This window comes from Papaver somniferum, unplaced genomic scaffold (assembly GCF_003573695.1).
Source record: "Papaver somniferum cultivar HN1 unplaced genomic scaffold, ASM357369v1 unplaced-scaffold_10, whole genome shotgun sequence".
Taxonomy (NCBI): domain Eukaryota; kingdom Viridiplantae; phylum Streptophyta; class Magnoliopsida; order Ranunculales; family Papaveraceae; genus Papaver; species Papaver somniferum.
This window is the reverse complement of record NW_020618825.1, coordinates 20,606,130-20,625,703: the sequence shown is the minus strand read 5'-3', so window position 1 is coordinate 20,625,703 and position 19,574 is coordinate 20,606,130. Positions and strand designations below refer to the sequence as shown.

The window sequence follows — 19,574 nt, the reverse complement described above, 5'->3', positions numbered from 1 at the left end:
GGAATCTTCCAGGAATGTACTAAAATCCAATAATAGTGGATTCGGGGTTTTATTATTTTTGGTAAAAGATCTTAGTCAATAAAATTGAGATTTTGATGGTAACGGTAAGTGGAAGCCTAGATAGAAAAATGATCAACTCAACCAAAAAATATCCGAAGATCTTCTGAAGTTTTCAATACCTTGCAAAACTCTCTAGAAAAACTTATTCCGATTTAGGGCCAGGAACATCTCGGATATTTGTGGCAATCAAACTCCAACGTACTGGTATAGTTGGACAGTTCAGTCGAGCTTTCAGTCCAGCAACTCAGTGTCCGACCATTTGGGAAGCCAGGCGCGCTGCTGCGCATTGACCTTGAATGCACCACTATTGATGCAACAAAATGCTGGCCGATTATGCGTCATTTTATCATCTTCTTTCGGTTATAATAACTAATTCGATAATACTAACTAAAAAGCCAGGCTTGCATATGGGACGTCAGCGTCGCTGTAAATGCATCGCTCATCCATTAATCACCAAACTATCGTGCCATGTGATGTTAATCATTCAAGTTTAACGTAAATTAACACCCTTTCAGGCGGTTAGTGAGAATCTGTAATATATTACTTATAAAACTACTGATCAAACCGAAGAGCATATTCTACGAATCCATGAATTTTCAACAAGCAATATAATTCAGGGCCCATCGTCATGCTTCATAAACCGGGCTACTTCAATGAATATTGAGTTTTACCAAGAAAAGAGGTAGAATCTGCATCACCAGTATCGTAGTATCATGCATAGGTTTTTATTACTGCCCTACACCAACTTGATATTTCAATCAGTGAAGTACCTTAGCTAGCTAGCTGCCTAGCTCCCACCATTCCTAGCATAGTGGTAAGTCTGGTGAGCACTATTGTGATGCACATGTACAACTTGGTGGGAGGATTTCATTTTCAAGTTGAAGTATGGGCACTCCAGACCCAATTACATCAAAGAACAAAGATAGAGATCGTAGAAGAATGATTTTTCAGGGACCACCTTTCCTATAATTATATGGGGTGTCCTAAAGTGTTGAAAGGTCTATCTTATCCTTAACTTAATTTATATATATACATATATATATAACCACCACCTCCTCTCACCACCACCGTCGATTACCACCACCACCACCTCCGATTATCACCACCATCAACCACCGATTACCATCACCACCTCCGATTACCACCACCACCTCCGATTACCACCACCACCGACCACCACCACCTCTATATATATAGCTTGATTTAAAACATTAACAAAGATATTCTCACAAACCCATTACTTGTCATTCGTTTTTGGTGGAATAAATGAGAAGTAATCATCAAAATGAGTTGAAAATGGAAGTTGCATAGAGGATTAATGGAGGTTTTTTTTTCAGAAAAAAGTTGGTTACGTCGCAAAAAACAAGTCTCAGCCGAAAAAGTTGGTTACGTCGCAAAAAACAAGTCTCAGACGAACTTTTAGTTCGGTTTCTTCGCAAAACGTTCGGTTATCACGAATTAATTTTTTCTTAACCGAACTCGGAGTTCGGTTGATTCGCAAAAAATATTTTTAACCGAACTCCTTATATTAGAATAACACAAGTCCATAAATTCGGTTCCTTCGCAAAATAAAGATATCACCGAACTTTAAGTTCGGTTGGTAGAGCAATTTTATATTTAAGCGAACACACAAGATGTACCCATATAAATTGTTAAGTTCAAAGTTCGGTTACCTACCATTTTATACTAGGTAACCGAATATAGCACTGTAACTTTGGGTTTTTTTTTTTATCGCTGAGTTCGGTTTGATACGCTTTTAGCGTCGTAAATCATAATGAACCCTTGTGGTGTATTGGACTTGGCTTGTGCTTAATGTGTAATCGTACTTGGCACGAAAGGAATATGTACCGTTTCTGGTTTACTTTATATCCTATTTGCATTTAAGTCATTTTTCTTACTTTCTTTTCTATGTATTTTACTTTCCTCTTTATGCATTTTAAATGTGAATAATGGAAAATAAATAAAAATCCATCGGATTCATCTGCATCCATGCATTCACCATATACAACCCTATTATATGAGAATATCAAACTTGAAATCCACCATGTATTGGATTGGACGTGGATGAGAATAAAATCGATCCAAACTGGATTCCAGACCATACACAACTTGGTAGAATGTATATTTTGAAAGATATTTTGGACTGGTAACTGGTAAGTATTATTTGTGGAACTATTTTGAAGGTTAAACCAAGCTATGGTGAAGTGATCATTGAAGCAACTATCACAAGTTGACACGGCTTGTTGGCTTGACAGTAAGTGTAAAGATGAAGTCAACTTTGAGATACAAGTTTTAGAGTTTGATATTCTAAAAGAGTTTATTATGATATTTTATTAGATTTGGAAGTAGTATCCTGTTATAGGATACGTAGAATTTTAGGAAATTAGTCTAAGGTTGTTATGCCTATAAAATGATTTGGGGTTTCACGACCAAAAATAAGGTAAGAACAGGGATATGGTGATTGCGGATTGGTGTGCCTCTATAGTAGTTTGAGCTTAAGGGAGGAAGGCATGTTGGAGTTTAGGCTCAAACAAGAGAAGGTTGTAGTACAAGTTTGTTTTGAGGTAAATCCAAGGAAGAAACACAAGTGTAACACAGTAATATAACAGAAGAACAATTAGAGCTTGTGGTAGAAGCGTGACGGAAAGATTGTGAGAGCATCTTGAAAAACAAAGAAGTGTGACAGTTTTCGCAAAAAAAAATGTGATTAGAACAGTGGTGAAGAGAGAAGAAACAACAACAAGGTTGTGATGAGAGAGAGAAGACAACAAGAGGAGATTAGAAAACCTATGAGTTGTAGAGAACAACAAGATGAGGTTAGAAAACCTACGAGTTGTGGAAGTAAGGCAACATGTGTACTTGAAAAGAGAAGAAAGGTTTGTGAACTATGAAAAGATCAGTCGTAACAGACATCACAACAGTGAGTTGTGACTCTTGATAAAGTAACATGTGAAGATAAGGTGATGAGGTAAAGCTACAATGCTCGGTGGTGAAATCCTACAAGTGAAGTAGGTGATTAAAGAGAAAGGACTTGGTTTCTTCATGTATAAGGTTGTGATGCCTATAAAAAGCGTCGGTTATCATCTTTGTAGGATACACCGAATTATTATCAATGTAGTCGTTTATTGCTTCCGCGTTTATTCTCTCCTCTCTCTTGTCTGATCCTACACCATTTGTTACTCCCGTTTAGGTTAGTGAGATAAGGGATGTTGTAGGGGTATCGAAATGACTATCCTACTACTCACTTTGTGTGCCATATATATATGTTGTGCTTTTCTTTTGACTAAACAGCACAGCACAGCACGACAAAGAACAACATAGCACGACAAACAGCATGCTAGAAACGCTTGTTTGTTTCTTTGTTTGTTTGTTGTGCCATCACAACAGAACACGTTTTACACCTCTAGGTCAACATACCAACTTCCCAGGAGTCTTTTGGCACACTCAATGTACTCCTTGGCAAAACAGTATATAACTAGTATAGCATTATGTAATATGTGGTCTATCAGTTTTACCTATATGTCTTGAAACATATGTGGGCTATCAGTTTTACCTATGTCTTGAAACTCAAGAATAGTTGTCATTAAAACTTGCATGTCTTTGGTCTTAAGAACATTGGTTTAAAGAATGAGTGATACTAGACTCTCTCCATATAGGCTCACTTGTGTTAATCACCAACAACCCGATTTTTATGGTTTAGATTTCCCCTATCGCTCGTGGTTACTACGGGAATAGCTTTTTCTTTCTTTTTGTTGAGATTATGAGTCCCACGTTGTTGAGTTACCTAAGATCCCGCGGTTTATAATTTCTTAGGGCCTCTCCATTCATTTCCAATTGGTTTTGAGTTGGATGCCCGTATCCTAACATGGTATCAGAGCAGGCTAATTATCCACTTGTTAGACCCGACGAGACTACACGTGAGGGGGCGTGTTGAGATTATTAATCCCGCATTGTTGGAAAATCTAAGATCCGGATGCTTGTTCTAACACTTTTCCTCGTGCTAGCAAGATGTTTCAGTATGCCAGATTGTCTCTCAACCTGCCATAGATTGTACTGTCCTTTTTTTACCCTGTTAGCCCAAACCCTTACCCTTTGTCGACTCGAGTGACGTTTTTTTTTTTTGGCACCCACAGAGTGTTCAAGTATATTGTCGTATCTCATCGAGTAACATGGAAAAATACTATGTCGTTGGAATTTAGTCTATGAAAGTTGAAACTCAGAATATAAGATGTACAATTTGTACGTCTCAACATGTGTTTCAATGTTTATTACAAATTTAACTGAAACGTACAGGGAGTAACCACATCATCAAATTACAACCTCGAAAACCTTACCCGAATCCTGTATATACACATGTTGAAGAAACACACCCCATTTGCTATTTCCTCATAGATTCTGTTGTCTAGCGATCACTAATAGTTTAAATGAATTTAGTTATCTTTTGTACGTGGGGATTTAGTTTTCTGAGTAAAAGTAGAGATTTTTTTGCGGGCATTTCATTTTCGTTTCATTTTTGATTCCTATATATAAAAGTTTAACCATGAAAGCTCTGCTGTCAACGCTTTAAAAACTTCTAGTTCAAGGGATCTTTGAGATACTGACCATATACCATTGTGGTAGGTGCGTTTTTCTAAAGACTTAACCCTATCAGTGCATATCCGCTCGTATCAAGAAACTGGGCTAATAATAAAACTGATATCTAGCAGATGAAAATAGCTAAAACAGATAAAATACAGATATCCGCCAATATGGATTGTTACAAAGCTGGTACAAATGAAAATAGATAAACTAAGAATTTTGTGTCAGTACCAACTGATACAGATATGCATGTGCCAAATACAACGCCGATACATCAAACCATAGTTCAGTATATATAGGTCGACACGAACTTGAGTCATTTGATCATAGGAGTTACAAAGTATCTAGCAATTCGGACAGGGGTGTCGTATCGACACCAACTGAGTGATCACTTGATTTTTACACATTAGAAGACACCAACTGAGTGATCACTTTATTTTTACTCATTAGAAGACACCAACTTGATATATATGGGTTAAATTAAACTAAAAACATGGAAAACAAAATTTAAGGTAACCCGACCCCGACAACCAGTATAAATGTGTGTCAAGAAGTTGCAAACTGAGCTTCATAATAGTTTTTACCTCTCTCTGTCAAACTAAAACCAAAGAAATATATATCACAACCATGGTGATCTACTCAAAACCATTCCTACTAGAACGAAACTCTTCAGCCATAAGAACTTTCAAACACCAACATAGACAAAAGATTTGCATTTCCAGTGGTATTCCGGTAGTTGACATGTCAAATCCTAAAGATTTGACATATTAACGACTCTTTAATGGGGGAATATACATTATCAATTTCTTGCAGTAACAAGGCAGACAATTTTAGCTGGATGTTGACTAACGTGTATGGTCCTAACAACACAGTGAAAAGAGCTGACTTTTGGGTTGAATTAGATACAGCTTGCTGATTATGGGATCTCCCTTGGTGCATAGGTGGAGATTTCAACACAATTAAAAAATGTGATGAAAAGAAGAATTGTACCAGGATTACAAGGAGTATGATTCAATTAAACGAGTTTATTGAGCAGCATAATCTTATCGATCTTCCACTTAAGGGGGCACGGTACACTTGGTCCAATGGTCAAACAAATCCAGTAATGTGCAGACAGGATACATTTTTGGTCTCCCCTTCATTCGAAACACATTTCCCAGCTTGCTAAAGCCCGTCCAACCTCTGATCATATCCCAATTCTTTTAGATATCTCAGAACCTAGTTGGGGTACTAGTCCTTTTAGGTTTGAAGCAATGTGGTTCCTAGAGAGTGGCTTTCTAAATCTTTTGAAAGACTGGTGGTCGTCTTTTGTTTTTGCAGGTTCTCCAAGCACGGTTCTATGGCTAAAGCTAAAGGCTCTCAAGGAAAGGTTGCGCTTATGGAATAAAGAGGTCTTCAAACACACCAACACGTATGGAGGAGATAATGTGGAAAATCAAATCCAAAACTCAATGGCTGAAAGAAGGGGACAGAAATACTTCTTTTTTCATGAGCAAAGCTTCGGCAAGAAGGAGAAATAATAGGATAAAACAACTTTATATCAACGGAGAACTGGTGGATGACAAGAATATTCTACAACAACATATTGTAGACTACTACAGAATTTTATTCACAGGGGAAGAGGTAATCACACCGGAACTTGAAGCTATATTGTTTGACTCGATAAATTCTCAAGAAGGTGAAATTTTAGAGTCTGTTTTCAGCGAAAATGAAGTTTGGCAGGCTATTCAAGATCTTGGGAGTGACAAAGCGCCTGGTCCGGATGGTTTTCCAATCATATTCTTCAAAAATTGCTGGAGATTTTTGAAAGTAGATATTATGAATACAGTAAATGAGTTTTGCCCTACTGGAAAAATTGATGTCAGGCATAACTCTACATTCATCACGCTTGTTCCGAAAAGAGATTATGTGGAAACCATTAAAGACTGTAGGCCAATTTGCCTACTTAAAAGTGTTTATAAAATCATATCAAAAGTGTTGGCTACTAGGTTAAAGTTAGTAATGGACAAGCTCATATTGAAGGAAGGCAAATCATTGATGGAACTTTAATTGCAAATGAGTTAGTGGACTCAAGATTGAAATCGGGAAAGGAAGGAATAATTTTCAAAATAGACCTCGAAAATGATTTCGATAGGATTAATTGGAAGTACTTGGAGTTTGTTCTAGGAAAAATGGGTTTCGGCACAAAGCTGTGTAAATGGCTTAGGTTCTGTTACTCAACCTCAACCTTTTCTGTGTTAATTAATGGCTCACCATTTGGATACTTTTCTAGTTCTCGTGGAGTAAGACCAGGTTGTACAGTCTCGCCGCTACTCTTCAATATAGCCATGGAAGGTTTTTCTAGATATATGGATAGAGCGTCAAATATTCGTCTTTTCAGTGGTTTCTCAGTGTCTCCTACTGGTATTACTGTAAATCATTTACACTATGCTGATGACACTATATTCTTCCTTGATAATAGCAGGGACGAGCTCCAGAATCTTTTTTCTGCCCCCAGGTGTTTTGAATAAACTGCAGGCTTAAAGGTTACCAATTCGAAAACACGGCTTATAGCAATTGGAGATGTACCTGAGATATCACTTTGGGCTTCAGAATTAGGATGCGCCACTGACAATCTACCATTCATGTACTTGGGCATGCCATTGGGAGCAAAAACAAATTCTAAGCAAATTTGGAATACCATTATTGAGAAGTTTGAATAGAGATTGTCTGCATGGAGGCAAATCTCACTGTCAAAGGGAGGTAAACTAACGCTCCTAAAATTCATTTTGAGCTCAATTCCTATTTATTACTTCTCTTTGTTCAAGGCCCCAGTTTCTATTCTAAAACTCTTAGAGCGTAAAATGCGAAACTTTCTTTGGGAGTATAATAGTTCGGCAAGGATTTCTCATCTGGTTAGTTGGGATTTAGTTTGTGCTAACAAGAACAATGGTGGTTTAGGAGTTTGTAATCTGAGGAAGATGAATCTAGCAATGCTTGCAAAATGGTGTTGGAGGTTTGGCCAAGAGAAAAATAGATTGTGGTATAAAATTATAGATGATAAATATGGTTGTAATTTGTCTAACTGGATTCCAGATCAAGTCAAGTATGCACACGGCGTCTCCTGTTGGAAAACAATTGCATCCACATCCTCCTTGGTGAGTACAAATTCAAGACTAATTCTTCACTCTGGTACAGTGATTACATTATGGAATGATATCTGGAAAGGAAATTCTCCATTGTCTATATCTTTCCCAGCTCTCTACAAACTTTCAATCAACAGAGATGCAAAGATGGTTGATATGATCTCTACAGATGGCAGTTGGATGTTCAATTTTAAACGTAATCTCGTGAGTGCATAAGTTAACTCTTTGGCAGAATTGTTGGTGCTGATTGGAAATAACCCACCAGCTCTTGATGAACTTCCAGATACAAGGAGTTGGACGTTAAACAACTCTGGTATTTTCACAGTAAAATCTCTTTATTCTAATCTCACCTCAGACTTTGGCATCCCTGATTTCCCACACAATTTTGTATGGAATAGTTCTATACCTCCTAAGATCAATTTCCTAGTGTGGTGTTTAATCCATGACAAGCTAAACACCCTGGATGTGATGCAGATAAAAGGCATTGATATTTATAACTCCTGTCTTCTATGCGGCGACGACACTGAATCCCAGGAACACATCTTCCTGCATTGTAAGATAGCTCATAGGGTTTGGTCTTCGGTGTTACCAAAAGAGGGTTGGTCTTGGGAAATTCCAAGAAATATGCAGATGCTTTCTCTAGGCTGGAACCAAGTTCATTTCACCACTGCAGGAAAATTTCTCTGGGATCTAATTCCAGCAGCAGTAATCTGTACCATTTGGTCAGAACGTAACAGGCGCATCTTTGAGATGAACTACAACTTCAAGACAGACTCCGATCTTTGTATAGAAGCAAAGTCATTGATCCTTGCTTGGGCGAGTGCTTCAGGACAACGTATCCAGAATTTCTCTAGCACCATTTTTAATAATTGGGATGCTCTCCTCATGTAATTCAGTTGTTTTTACTTTCTATTTTTCTACCGCTCGTAGATCTTCATTGTACTTCCTTTTCTCTTAATACATCTTCTCTTCTTATAAAAAATATGTCAAATCCTAATGCGAAAACCCTTATTGTCAAAGCTTGTGAAGAACATGGGTTCTTTAAAGTCGTTAACCATGGAATACTCACCGAACTAATGAGTATATTAAAATCTGAAGCTGTTAAGTTTTTCTCTTTACCTGAATTAGAGAAAGACAAAGATGGTCCGGCTAATCCATTTGGTTACGGGAGAAAAAATATTGGTCCAAATGGTGATGTGGGCTGGATTGAATACCTTCCCTTTACAACAAATCTTGATTCTACCTCTCTTTGCGAAAGCACAATAGTCCCACGTCACTAGTTTTCGCATAATTAACTTAAATATAATATGGAAGGGCCGCTTAACTCATTGCCAATTGGTTTTGAGTTGGATGTCCATATTCTAACATGGTATCAGAACTAGGCCCGTACGCGGGGTGCAGATCCAATTTTGGCCGTGACCGAATTTGTGACATGTGCACCCGTGACCGAATGATTGGTCACTCGTATTACCTATACGTGGGGTGGACCGTGACCGAATGTCACCTGCACATCCATGACCTACACGTGCGTAGGTCCACGTGTTAGGCCGAATGACTAGCTTTACACGTGAGGGAGGGTGTGAAAGGACAATAGTCCCACATCACTAGTTTCCTCCCATATTCTAACACTCTTCTATAGTATTCAGTTCATCAAGAGAAAATACGGATTCTTCCGGATAAAAAATTGTCCACTAACTTTCAAATTATATGTATCTACAGTTAGAAATTTCCAGATTATTATCTAAATACCTCTTAATTTTTCTTCTTCACTAAAAGTATCACCGAGGGATATATTTCAAGGTTTAGTGAAACTTAATTAGTATTCTTTTAAAGCATTAAACTTAATAACTAGCACTTTCTCAAAGCGGGGAAAACCTGTGCCCACGTTGAATTGATTTTGAAAAAGTGAGGTTATTGACATTAAATTTGGCATACCAAAACTTGTAAGTTTAATTAACCGAGCGATGTCCTAACATATTTATTGTGCTATTACTATGTGTATTGAAAACTTGAAAATAACACTTATAAATAATATAGTACCTATTTAGGAATATTTTTAAGAATTCCATATGATGAGTGGTATTTTTAGCATCAGCGAAGAACCTGGCATCCCAAGTTCTTAGGTCGTGTTTGGTAGCCTTGATATCCTAATCTAGGTTGGGTTATCCCTTAAATAACCGTATATTGTGTTTGTATAAGTGCTTATTCCATGTCAAGATAAGAATAGTGTATCCTACCTAGATTTTAGGAGGCTAAAAAAGTGGGGTTTTGGATTCCGGGGATCGAACCCTGTTGGTATGCGTAAGATGTTATGCAGTATGCATAAGATGTTATGCAGTCAATATTGGATCTGCATAAGAAGTTATGCAGTTAACTAAAACAGATTAAAGAAGAAACACAGTTTAACGTGGTTCGGCTATAGCCTACGTCCACGGGAGAAGAATGATTAGGGTTTCTTATTATCGATGGAGGTTTTACAAGAATTGTATATATATATCATATACATGCCACATATTTGTATAGATAGCAACATATCTAGAGAATATTTTCTTGCAGTGTAAGCCAATCATAAATAGAGAAACCAAATATTCTCCTTTGTTCCAACACTCCCCCTCAAGTTGGTGCGAAGATATGAATGGAGCCCAACTTGGATAGAATTCCATTGAATTGCTTGACAGGTAAACCCTTAGTAAAAACATCTGCCAGTTGTTGATGACTACGAACGAAGGGAGTGCATATTACTTTGGCCAATACCTTCTCTCTAACAAAATGACAATCCACTTATATGTGCTTTGTACGCTTATGAAAGGTGGGATTTGATGCGATTTGTATCGCTGCTTGATTGTCACAAAACATCTTAGCTGGCTGAGGTGACAGAAAATCCAAATCTTTATGTAATGCTCGCAGCCAAACAATCTCACAAGTTATTGAAGCCATGGTTCTGTATTCTGCTTCAGCACTTGATCGAGAAACAACATTTTGTTTCTTTCTTCTCCATGTAACCAGATTACCACCAAAGAATATGCAGTACCCTGTTGTTGATTTACGATCAACTGGACATCCAGCATAATCAGCATCTGAATATGCTGTTATACAGTAGCTAGAAATTGAATAGGCTTCATTCTTTGTCATCAAAACTCCTGTTCCTGGTGATCCTTTTAAATACTGTAGAATCCTAGTTACTGCATTTAGATGTTTAACACGAGGTGTATGCATATAACGACTGACTAGTCTTACTGCATGTGATATGTCAGGTCTGGTAACAGTGAGATAAATTAACTTGCCTACTAACCTTTGATATGACCCAATATCACTTACCACATCACCATCATTATCAAGTTTGTTGCCAATTTCTGTACGAGTATCACAAGGCTTTACACCCATTTTTCCTGTAGCCTTCAGCAGGTACAACACATATTTTCTTTGATTCAGAAAAATACCCTTCTTTGAGTAAGCAACTTCTAATCCTAGGAAATACTTCAGTATCCCTAAATCCTTGATGTCAAATCTGGAATGAAGCATTGCTTTAAGATTTCTAATTTCTTGTTGATTGTCTCCTGTAATCACAAGGTCATCAACATACACTAGAACTATAGTTTACCAAGATTACTTCTTTTAATAAACAAGGAAGAATCGGCAGACTCCTTTTGAACTTATTCTGGATGAGTACTGAACTTAGCTTTGCATACCATGCACGTGGTGATTGCTTTAAACCATATATTGCCTTCTTAAGTTTGCAAACCATATTGCTCTCTCCTTCTCGAGGGTGTCCAGGTGGTATACTCATATACACCTCTTCTTCTAGATCACCTTGTAAGAATGCATTCTTCACATCCATTTGAAACAATTTCCAATCTTTATTAACTGCAAGAGACATAAGAACACGAAAAGTATTCATCTTTGCAACTGGTGCAAAGTTTCTGTGTAGTCTTCTCCATATCTCTGAGTAAAACCTCTTGCCACTAATCTTGCCTTATAACGCTCAACAGTTCCATCACTTCTGTATTTAATTTTGTACACCCATCTACATCCAACAGTCTTCTTCCCGGGAGGCAACTTGACAATATGTATGTATTATTTACATCTAAGGCCGTAACTCATTCTCCATTGGTGCCCTCCATTTTGGATTAGACTTTGCTTCATTGTAGTTTTAGGTTCTTGATGACTAGATATAGCACTTAGAAATGAGTGTGAAGAACCTACATGATCATAAGTTAAATGTGCTTGTATAGGATACACAGCGGAATGATATGTAAAGAATCTTTGTATTTCTCTGGAGCCTTCTTCTCACGACTTGAGGTTCTGACAATTGGTACCACTGGTTGATGATCTTGTGGAACCATAACCTCAGATTCTGGAACTTGATGCGGCACATCTTGTAATCCTGTATTATCATCAGTAACACTATTGTCTGAAGCTTCTTCATGAACTGCTTCATTATGCACATCCAACACTGCATTAGGTAAGTCCACCAACTCTACCCCACCACCATTATCTCTGTGGGAATCTGTTGCAGTAGGTATCTCAGTAATACTGGAAGTGGTGCCAAATCTGTGTAACACTCCCCCTGAGACCGACTGCCAGAATCACACTGAAAGTAAGCCACTGCTTCATCAAATACAACATCACGAGAAATCTGTAGCTTTCTAGTGGGTGGATGATAACAAATATAACCTTTCTTTGTAGATGAATAACCAAAGAACACACATTTAGTTGCCCGTGAATCCAGTTTATCACGATGCTTTGCCTGTAAATGTATAACAGACACAACCGAAAACTCTGAGATGAGAAATGCCAGGCTGATGACGTTTCAAAACCTCTAATGGAGATTTGAACTCAAGCACACGACTAGGCAGACGATTGATCAAATAAGTGGCCGTCAGAGAACCATGAGACCAAATTTCTTTGGAACATGCATCTGAATCATAAGAGCACGAGTTTCCAGAATATGACGTAGTTTCCGTTCACAACACCATTTTGCTGTGAAGTACCAACACAGCTAGTTTGATGGATAATACCATGACTACGCAAATAACCTGGAAGAGTGCCTTTGACAAACTCAGTGCCATTATCTGATCTAAAGATTTTAACCTGTGCATCAAATTGGTTGCGTATCATACAATGAAAATCCGCAAATACAGATGAAACTTCAGTTTTGGATTTGAGTAAATAGATCCATGTAGCACGTGACCAATCATCTATAAAGATAACAAAATACTTATACCCATCATAAGCATCAATTGGAGCAGGCCCCATAAATCAGAATGAATTAATTCAAATCGTAGCACGAGTCACAGAATTAGGAAATGGAAAACAAGATTGTTTAGAAAACTGACAAACATCACAGACTTGAGTCTGGACAGAAAATGTGGGAAAAATCCTAGACAAAACACGACTAGAAGGATGTCCAAGTCTTTTATGATAAAGGAACTTCGGAGTAGATCTTTGAGTGAGACATGCCATGTCACTAGAACGTAACAGGTACAATCCATGAGAAAAGACGCCTCTACCAATCGTCTTCTTCGTCTTTCGATCCTGAAAGATGACCGAGGTAGGGGTAAATGTAACATCACAATTCAGAGAATTAGTGATTTGACCAACAGATAACAACTGAGTAGGAAACGATGCAACAACAAGTGCATTAGATGGCGGAAAATCTGGAAAAGAATGCACTTTCCCACTGCCCATCACAGGAGCAGTAGAGCCATTAGCAACTGACACATTTTTATGAGAGCTGCGAATAAATGCATGAACTGACGAAGGATCATTTGCCATATGATCTGTAGCTCCTGAATCAATAATCCAAACTTGGCGGTTGGAAACAGGCGTAGTAAGAAAGGCTAGTAGGTTACCTGAAGTATGGTTGGCCTTGCGCTCAGTCTTATTACCCAACTGGTTAAAGAAATCCTTCAATTGGTCTATGGTAAAGGATGAATTGTCAGCTACAACAGCTCGAGCAAGCTTATTTTTGTCAAAAGTAGCTTTAAGATGAGGATAAATATCCCAACAGCGATCCTTGGTGTGACCAGTTTTATTACAATGATCACAATGAAAAACTTCTCTCTTACCCTTAGCACGAGAATTCTTGTCCTTATCAAATGGCATGGCTCGTCGTTTATCATCTTTGGAGCTCACAAGAGCACTTGATTCAGTTGCATCCAGGTCTTCAATGCTTTTAGAATTAAGATTCATAACTTTCTTACGCGTCTCTTCACGCTACACAGTCGCACAAACATTAGACAGACTTGGCAGTTCAGCACTCATGAGAATAGTGCTTCTAAGAGATTCATACTCTGGTTTGAGGCTACTGAGCACATCAAAGATTTTATCCTCCTCAACCATCTTCAAGAGAATTTTGGCATCAGTTGTATGAGGACGATACGTATCCAGTTCATCCCACTTCTTTTTTAAATAACCAAAATGCTCAGTAAAACTTTTCGTACCTTGTTCAGCCTCAGCAATCTCACGTTTCAGCTCAAACACCCGAGCATCATTATTCTGTAAGCCATACAGACTAGCAACATACTTCCACAAATCCTTTGCAGATTCTGAGAACGAGAAGATTTCCGAAATATGTGGTTCCATCGACTGAAGAAGCCACGTGCGAACAAGTTGATCATCAGCAATCCAATCTTCATACATTGGATCCTTAGCATCTGGACAGGTACTATTCTCACCAATATTCCCAGATTTTCTTTTACCCCCCAAGAGCAAGAGCAGCAGCCCTAGACCAGCTTACATAATTGACATCATTCAGCAAGACAGAGGTTAAACGCAAACTAGTATTATGATCTGATTGTGCCATAGTAAATACACAGAGAAACAAAAACTTGATTACAGAGAAACGGCCAGGATCGTTAACGATCCCCTGATACCATGTTGGTATGCATAAAATGTTATGCAGTCAATATTGGATCTGCATAAGATGTTATGCAGTTAACTAAAACAGATTAAAGAAGAAACACAGTTTAATGTGGTTCGGCTATAGCCTACGTCCACGGGAGAAGAATGATTAGGGTTTCTTATTATCGACGGAGGTTTTACAAGAAGTGTATATATATATCCTATACATGCCACATATTCGTATAGATAACAACATATTTAGAGAATATTTTCTTGCAGTGTAAACCAATCATAAATAGAGAAACAAAATATTCTCCTTTGTTCCAACAAACCCGGATACCACTATACTACCTATTTTTTTAGCTAGTATAGTGGTATCCGGTTTCGATCCCGGCAACGGTGTTTCTTTTTTGTTTGTCTGTATGGTGTGAGCATGTTACATGAGTCACCTGGGTTTGATCGCCGGCAGTACCGGTATTTTTGTTTCATTGAGACACGAATTGAATGATTAATCAGTTCGGCATGCTCATATCATATCGTGTGATCCATCATGTTCTTTATGTAGTTAATTAAAGATTCCATATATTTCTGATGGTTAAATGGTTTATAACATACTTTGTTTGAATTTTGTTACACAAAAGAATGTTGCAAACTCCTATAGGGCTCCAATAGGTCAGCCTAGTTTTTTTTTTTTTTTGATCGGTAATAGATCAGCCTAGTTTAATTGGTTTGAATGAGATGTTGGTGGATACTGATTTTAAGAGATACAAATAATTGGTGTTTCACATCTCATTTAACGTCCAAAAGCTAACTCTTATGATTCATCTAATCTACCAAGGGGGCGGCTTCAGTAGGTCCGTACATTACTCACAAGTTTGGCTGAAAATTTTTAATGTTTCGCCATCTGTTTAAGAGGTTGTTGTCTGATGAACAAATATGTTTATGCAGTTGACCATTGACCAAAATACTAATATATAAATACAGCTTAGACACTGCATTTTGATTTTTCATTCTTGTGATTGAAAATAAACCATTTTTCTTTTGATTATTCGTCGACCGTATGAAAAGAAGTAAAACAAAAGAACTAACAAAAAAGGTTTAGAGATCAATCGACATTTTTTCTAAATCAAGGAGACAACTGATAAACGAAAAATCCATTTGACAATGAAATTTGAGGACCTAAAAAGTGGCATACGCATACCCACTCAAGGTTCATGGTGACAATTGACATAGCCTCCCACTGCTCATGTCTCACGAGTCATGGAGAACATTGTTGTGTCATGGAGGCACTTACATTAAGAAAATCATATAATATAACTTGTGAGCAGGGGTGTCGAATCGAGGGTCGTGCTGCTCTGTAACAGGACCTAAGTAGATCGCTATTCGCCGTTAAATAAAACGAAAAATGGGTCCTTTGTCCAAATATTTTTAAAACATGGTTCTAATGAACGAGTAAAAATTAATGTGGGTGAAATGGACACCAAAAAAATAGCAAGAATGAAACTAGATTCATCGTGGCTTAAACTTAAAAAAGAGCGAGGTTGAAACTGGATGCATCCTAATGTAAATTAAAAATAAGAAAAAGCATTTGAAAATGGGTAGGATGAAACTGTTTACATCCTGACTATTTTTACATTCTCGTCCATTTAAACAGTATCAAATTTTACATGTCTTTTTCACCAGGAATTGTTGATTTTGGTCGTTTTAACCAATTTTGTGTAAAATAAAACATAATCGCAATAAGAAGATATTTATTCATTCAGAATATAAGAGCTTCTCCAATGGTTGTTGTATGTATTTCCTATGTGGCAACACAAACAAGACATCTTTATTCTAAATTTTCGTTAAGTTTGTGTGAAAAAGTTATTCATCTCCAACGGTGTTGTTTGTAATCATTTTCTTATTAAATGTAAATTTTATGTTTAGTAATTTTAAGATTTTATTAGATTTAAAAATGATTATTTATTGTATTAGAATTAATTTTAGTAAATAAAATATATTTTTAATTAAAAAAAGCTGACTAGGATGGTAGACAATGTCAAGGGGAATGTGGAAAACTAGACATTCCCCTTGACATTTTCTACCTAAAGTCATGTATACATTGATTTATGACATCCGGGTTGGAGAATGATTTTAGATCTAAAAATGATTAAAGAAAACTGACTAAAAATGATTTTATTAGATCTAAGAATGATTTTATTAGAACTAAAAATGATTATTTATTGTATTAGAATTAATTTTAGTAAATAAATATATTTTTAATTAAAAAAAGATGACTAAGATGGCAGACAATGTCAAGGGAAATGTGGGAAATTAGACATTTCCCTTGACATTTTCTACCGAATATCATGCATACATTGATTTATGATATTTAGGTTGGAGAATGATTTTAGAGAAAATGGATGTGCATCTTAGGTGGATTTTGACATTTACCTCCACACACATGCCATTGGAGAGGCTCTAACATAGATAAACATACACGAACAGAAAAAAAAAAAAAAAAAAAAAAAAGATACGTGCATGCTGCTGGTTTATTCAATTCTTTTATGGTTCAGCAATCATATCAAAGAAATATGTATAAAGTCCTATCGAACTTACCATATTAGATCGATATTCTTAATGAACCACAGCCGCTAGCTCACGGAGAAAACACACAAACAAGGTGCACGACAAAGGCTAAAAATCTTACAATCCAATTGATATTAATGGCCCACTTGTCTTTCTGCAACAACAGTTGCAAACAAAAATCGCTTCCCCCCAATATTGCAAGTATGTGCACATTTGTCTAGACACCTTGGCACGTCCAGTGTTCCTGCATTTACTTTCATGTGCACATTTCTTTTGGCAACCTTCTTGACATAGGCCACAATCCCAAGGGAACTCAGTATACAAGGGGAAAGATGTCTCAATATCTCCTGCTTGACATTCAGTATTCGATTTTGGACGTGCTGGTGTTGCGGAAGGTTTACCACAACAACCTTCGCACACGGATTCCCTTAGCTGTGGAGGAGAATTCCACCAGTTGCACTCTACTGTGGACATAGGTCTGCCTTGCTGTCTACATAATTCTTCGACTTCGACAGGGAAACTCCTGCAAAACTGATCGGAACTGACATGTACAGTTCTATTAAGCACATAAGTTTCGCCAGCACCACATGTTAGAGCTTCTGCGGATGGCACCTCTACATTCACAAAAACAACATATGTGATTAACTAACACTGACAACAGTATAATAGGAAATTTGTACAAATATACATATATTGCACAGAGGAAAGAATATCAAAAAAAATAGCTTCATTGTACTTACGAAACAACAGTGATGAGCCTAATATCAGGGAAAATAAAACAACAAATGAGAAATTATTGCTTTGAGACGACTCCATGATTATATATATGAATGGATTTAGTTACAGGGATTGAAATGCTTGCTAGTTCTGGTTTATGAGATCCATGGGGAATCTATTTATAGCACAACCATATGTAAGGTAGCTAGCTTATCAATAATACATTTTTTTTTTCTAATGAAGCAATAATACAACAATTAAGTACACCTTGTTTTGCTAATGTATATTTTATGTAATTTTTGAATCTTCCAGGAATGTTCTAAAATCCAATAATAGTGGATTCAGGGTTTTATTATTTTTAGTAAAAGATCTTAGTCAATAAAATTGAGATTTCGATGGTAACGGTAAGTGGAAGCCTAGATAGAAAAATGATCAACTCAACCAAAAAATATCCGAAGATCTTCTGAAGTTTTCAATACCTTGCAAAACTCTCTAGAAAAACTGATTCCGATTTAGGGCCAGGAACATCTCGGATATTTGTGGCAATCAAACTCCAACGCACTGGTATAGTTGGACGGTTCAGTCGAGCTTTCAGTCCAGCAACTCAGTGTCCGACCATTTGGGAAGCCAAGCGCGCTGCTGCGCATTGACCTTGAATGCACCACTATTGATGCAACAAAATGCTGGCGGATTATGCGTCATTTTATCATCTTCTTTCGGTTATAATAACTAATTCGATAATACTAACTAAAAAGCCAGGCTTGCATATGGGACGTCAGCGTCGCTGTAAATGCATCGCTCATCCATTAATCACCAAACTATCGTGCCATGTGATGTTAATCATTCAAGTTTAACGTAAATTAACACCCTTTCAGGCGGTTAGTGAGAATCTGTAATATATTAGTTATAAAACTACTGATCAAACCGAAGAGCATATTCTACGAATCCATGAATTTTCAACAAGCAATATAATTCAGGGCCCATCGTCATGCTTCATAAACCGGGCTACTTCAATGAATATTGTGTTTTACCGGGCTACTTCAACAAGAAAAATATAATATAGTCTGTTACTGGTGGTTTGTGATTTTCTAACTTAACTAATTCGAATGAATTTGACTTATTATTACATCTGATTGAAACAAGCCAGATGTATGAGCCGAGTTAGATTAGATTTCGAGCCAGACACTAAGAATACGGAAGCAGAAAGGATCCGACATCTGATACGGGCCGAGTAAAACACGGATCCCTAAGTCAAATCTAAACAAAAAAGGCATGAGTAACATTTGAGTTATGCACATAATGAATATCCCAAGAAAAGAGGTAGAATCTGCATCACCAGTATCGCAGTATCATGCATAGGTTTTTATTACTGCCCTACACCAACTTGATATTTCAATCAGTGAAGTACCTTAGCTAGCTAGCTGCCTAGCTCCCACCATTCCTAGCATAGTGGTAAGTCTGGTGAGCACTATTGTGATGCACATGTACAACTTGGTGGGAGGATTTCATTTTCAAGTTGAAGTATGGGCACATCCAGACCCAATTACATCAAAGAACAAAGATAGAGATCGTAGAAGAATGATTTTCCAGGGACCACCGTTTTATTAGACCACTTTCCCTATAATTATATGGGGTGTCCTAAAATGTTGAAATGACTATTTTATCCTTAATTTAATTTATATA

The 19,574-nt window shown here is 37.2% G+C and overlaps 1 protein-coding gene across 1 annotated transcript; it reads left to right on the top strand.

Moving 5' to 3' along the window:
- Window positions 1-6,809: 6,809 nt before the first annotated feature.
- LOC113326531 lies at window positions 6,810-7,340 on the top strand. The gene is made up of 2 exons (XM_026574242.1): window positions 6,810-7,041; window positions 7,156-7,340. Exons 1-2 carry the CDS (start codon window positions 6,810-6,812, stop codon window positions 7,338-7,340), a joined length of 417 nt encoding a protein of 138 aa, XP_026430027.1.
- The last annotated feature ends 12,234 nt before the right edge of the window (window positions 7,341-19,574 follow it).

Bases quoted from the DNA above. Each gene is read 5' to 3' on its own strand.
- LOC113326531 (XM_026574242.1), top strand. From the start codon at position 6,810: ATGGGTTTCGGCACAAAGCTGTGTAAATGGCTTAGGTTCTGTTACTCA. The intron at 7,042-7,155 runs GTATTACTGTAA...AATAAACTGCAG, and splicing joins TTTCTCAGTGTCTCCTACTG to GCTTAAAGGTTACCAATTCG.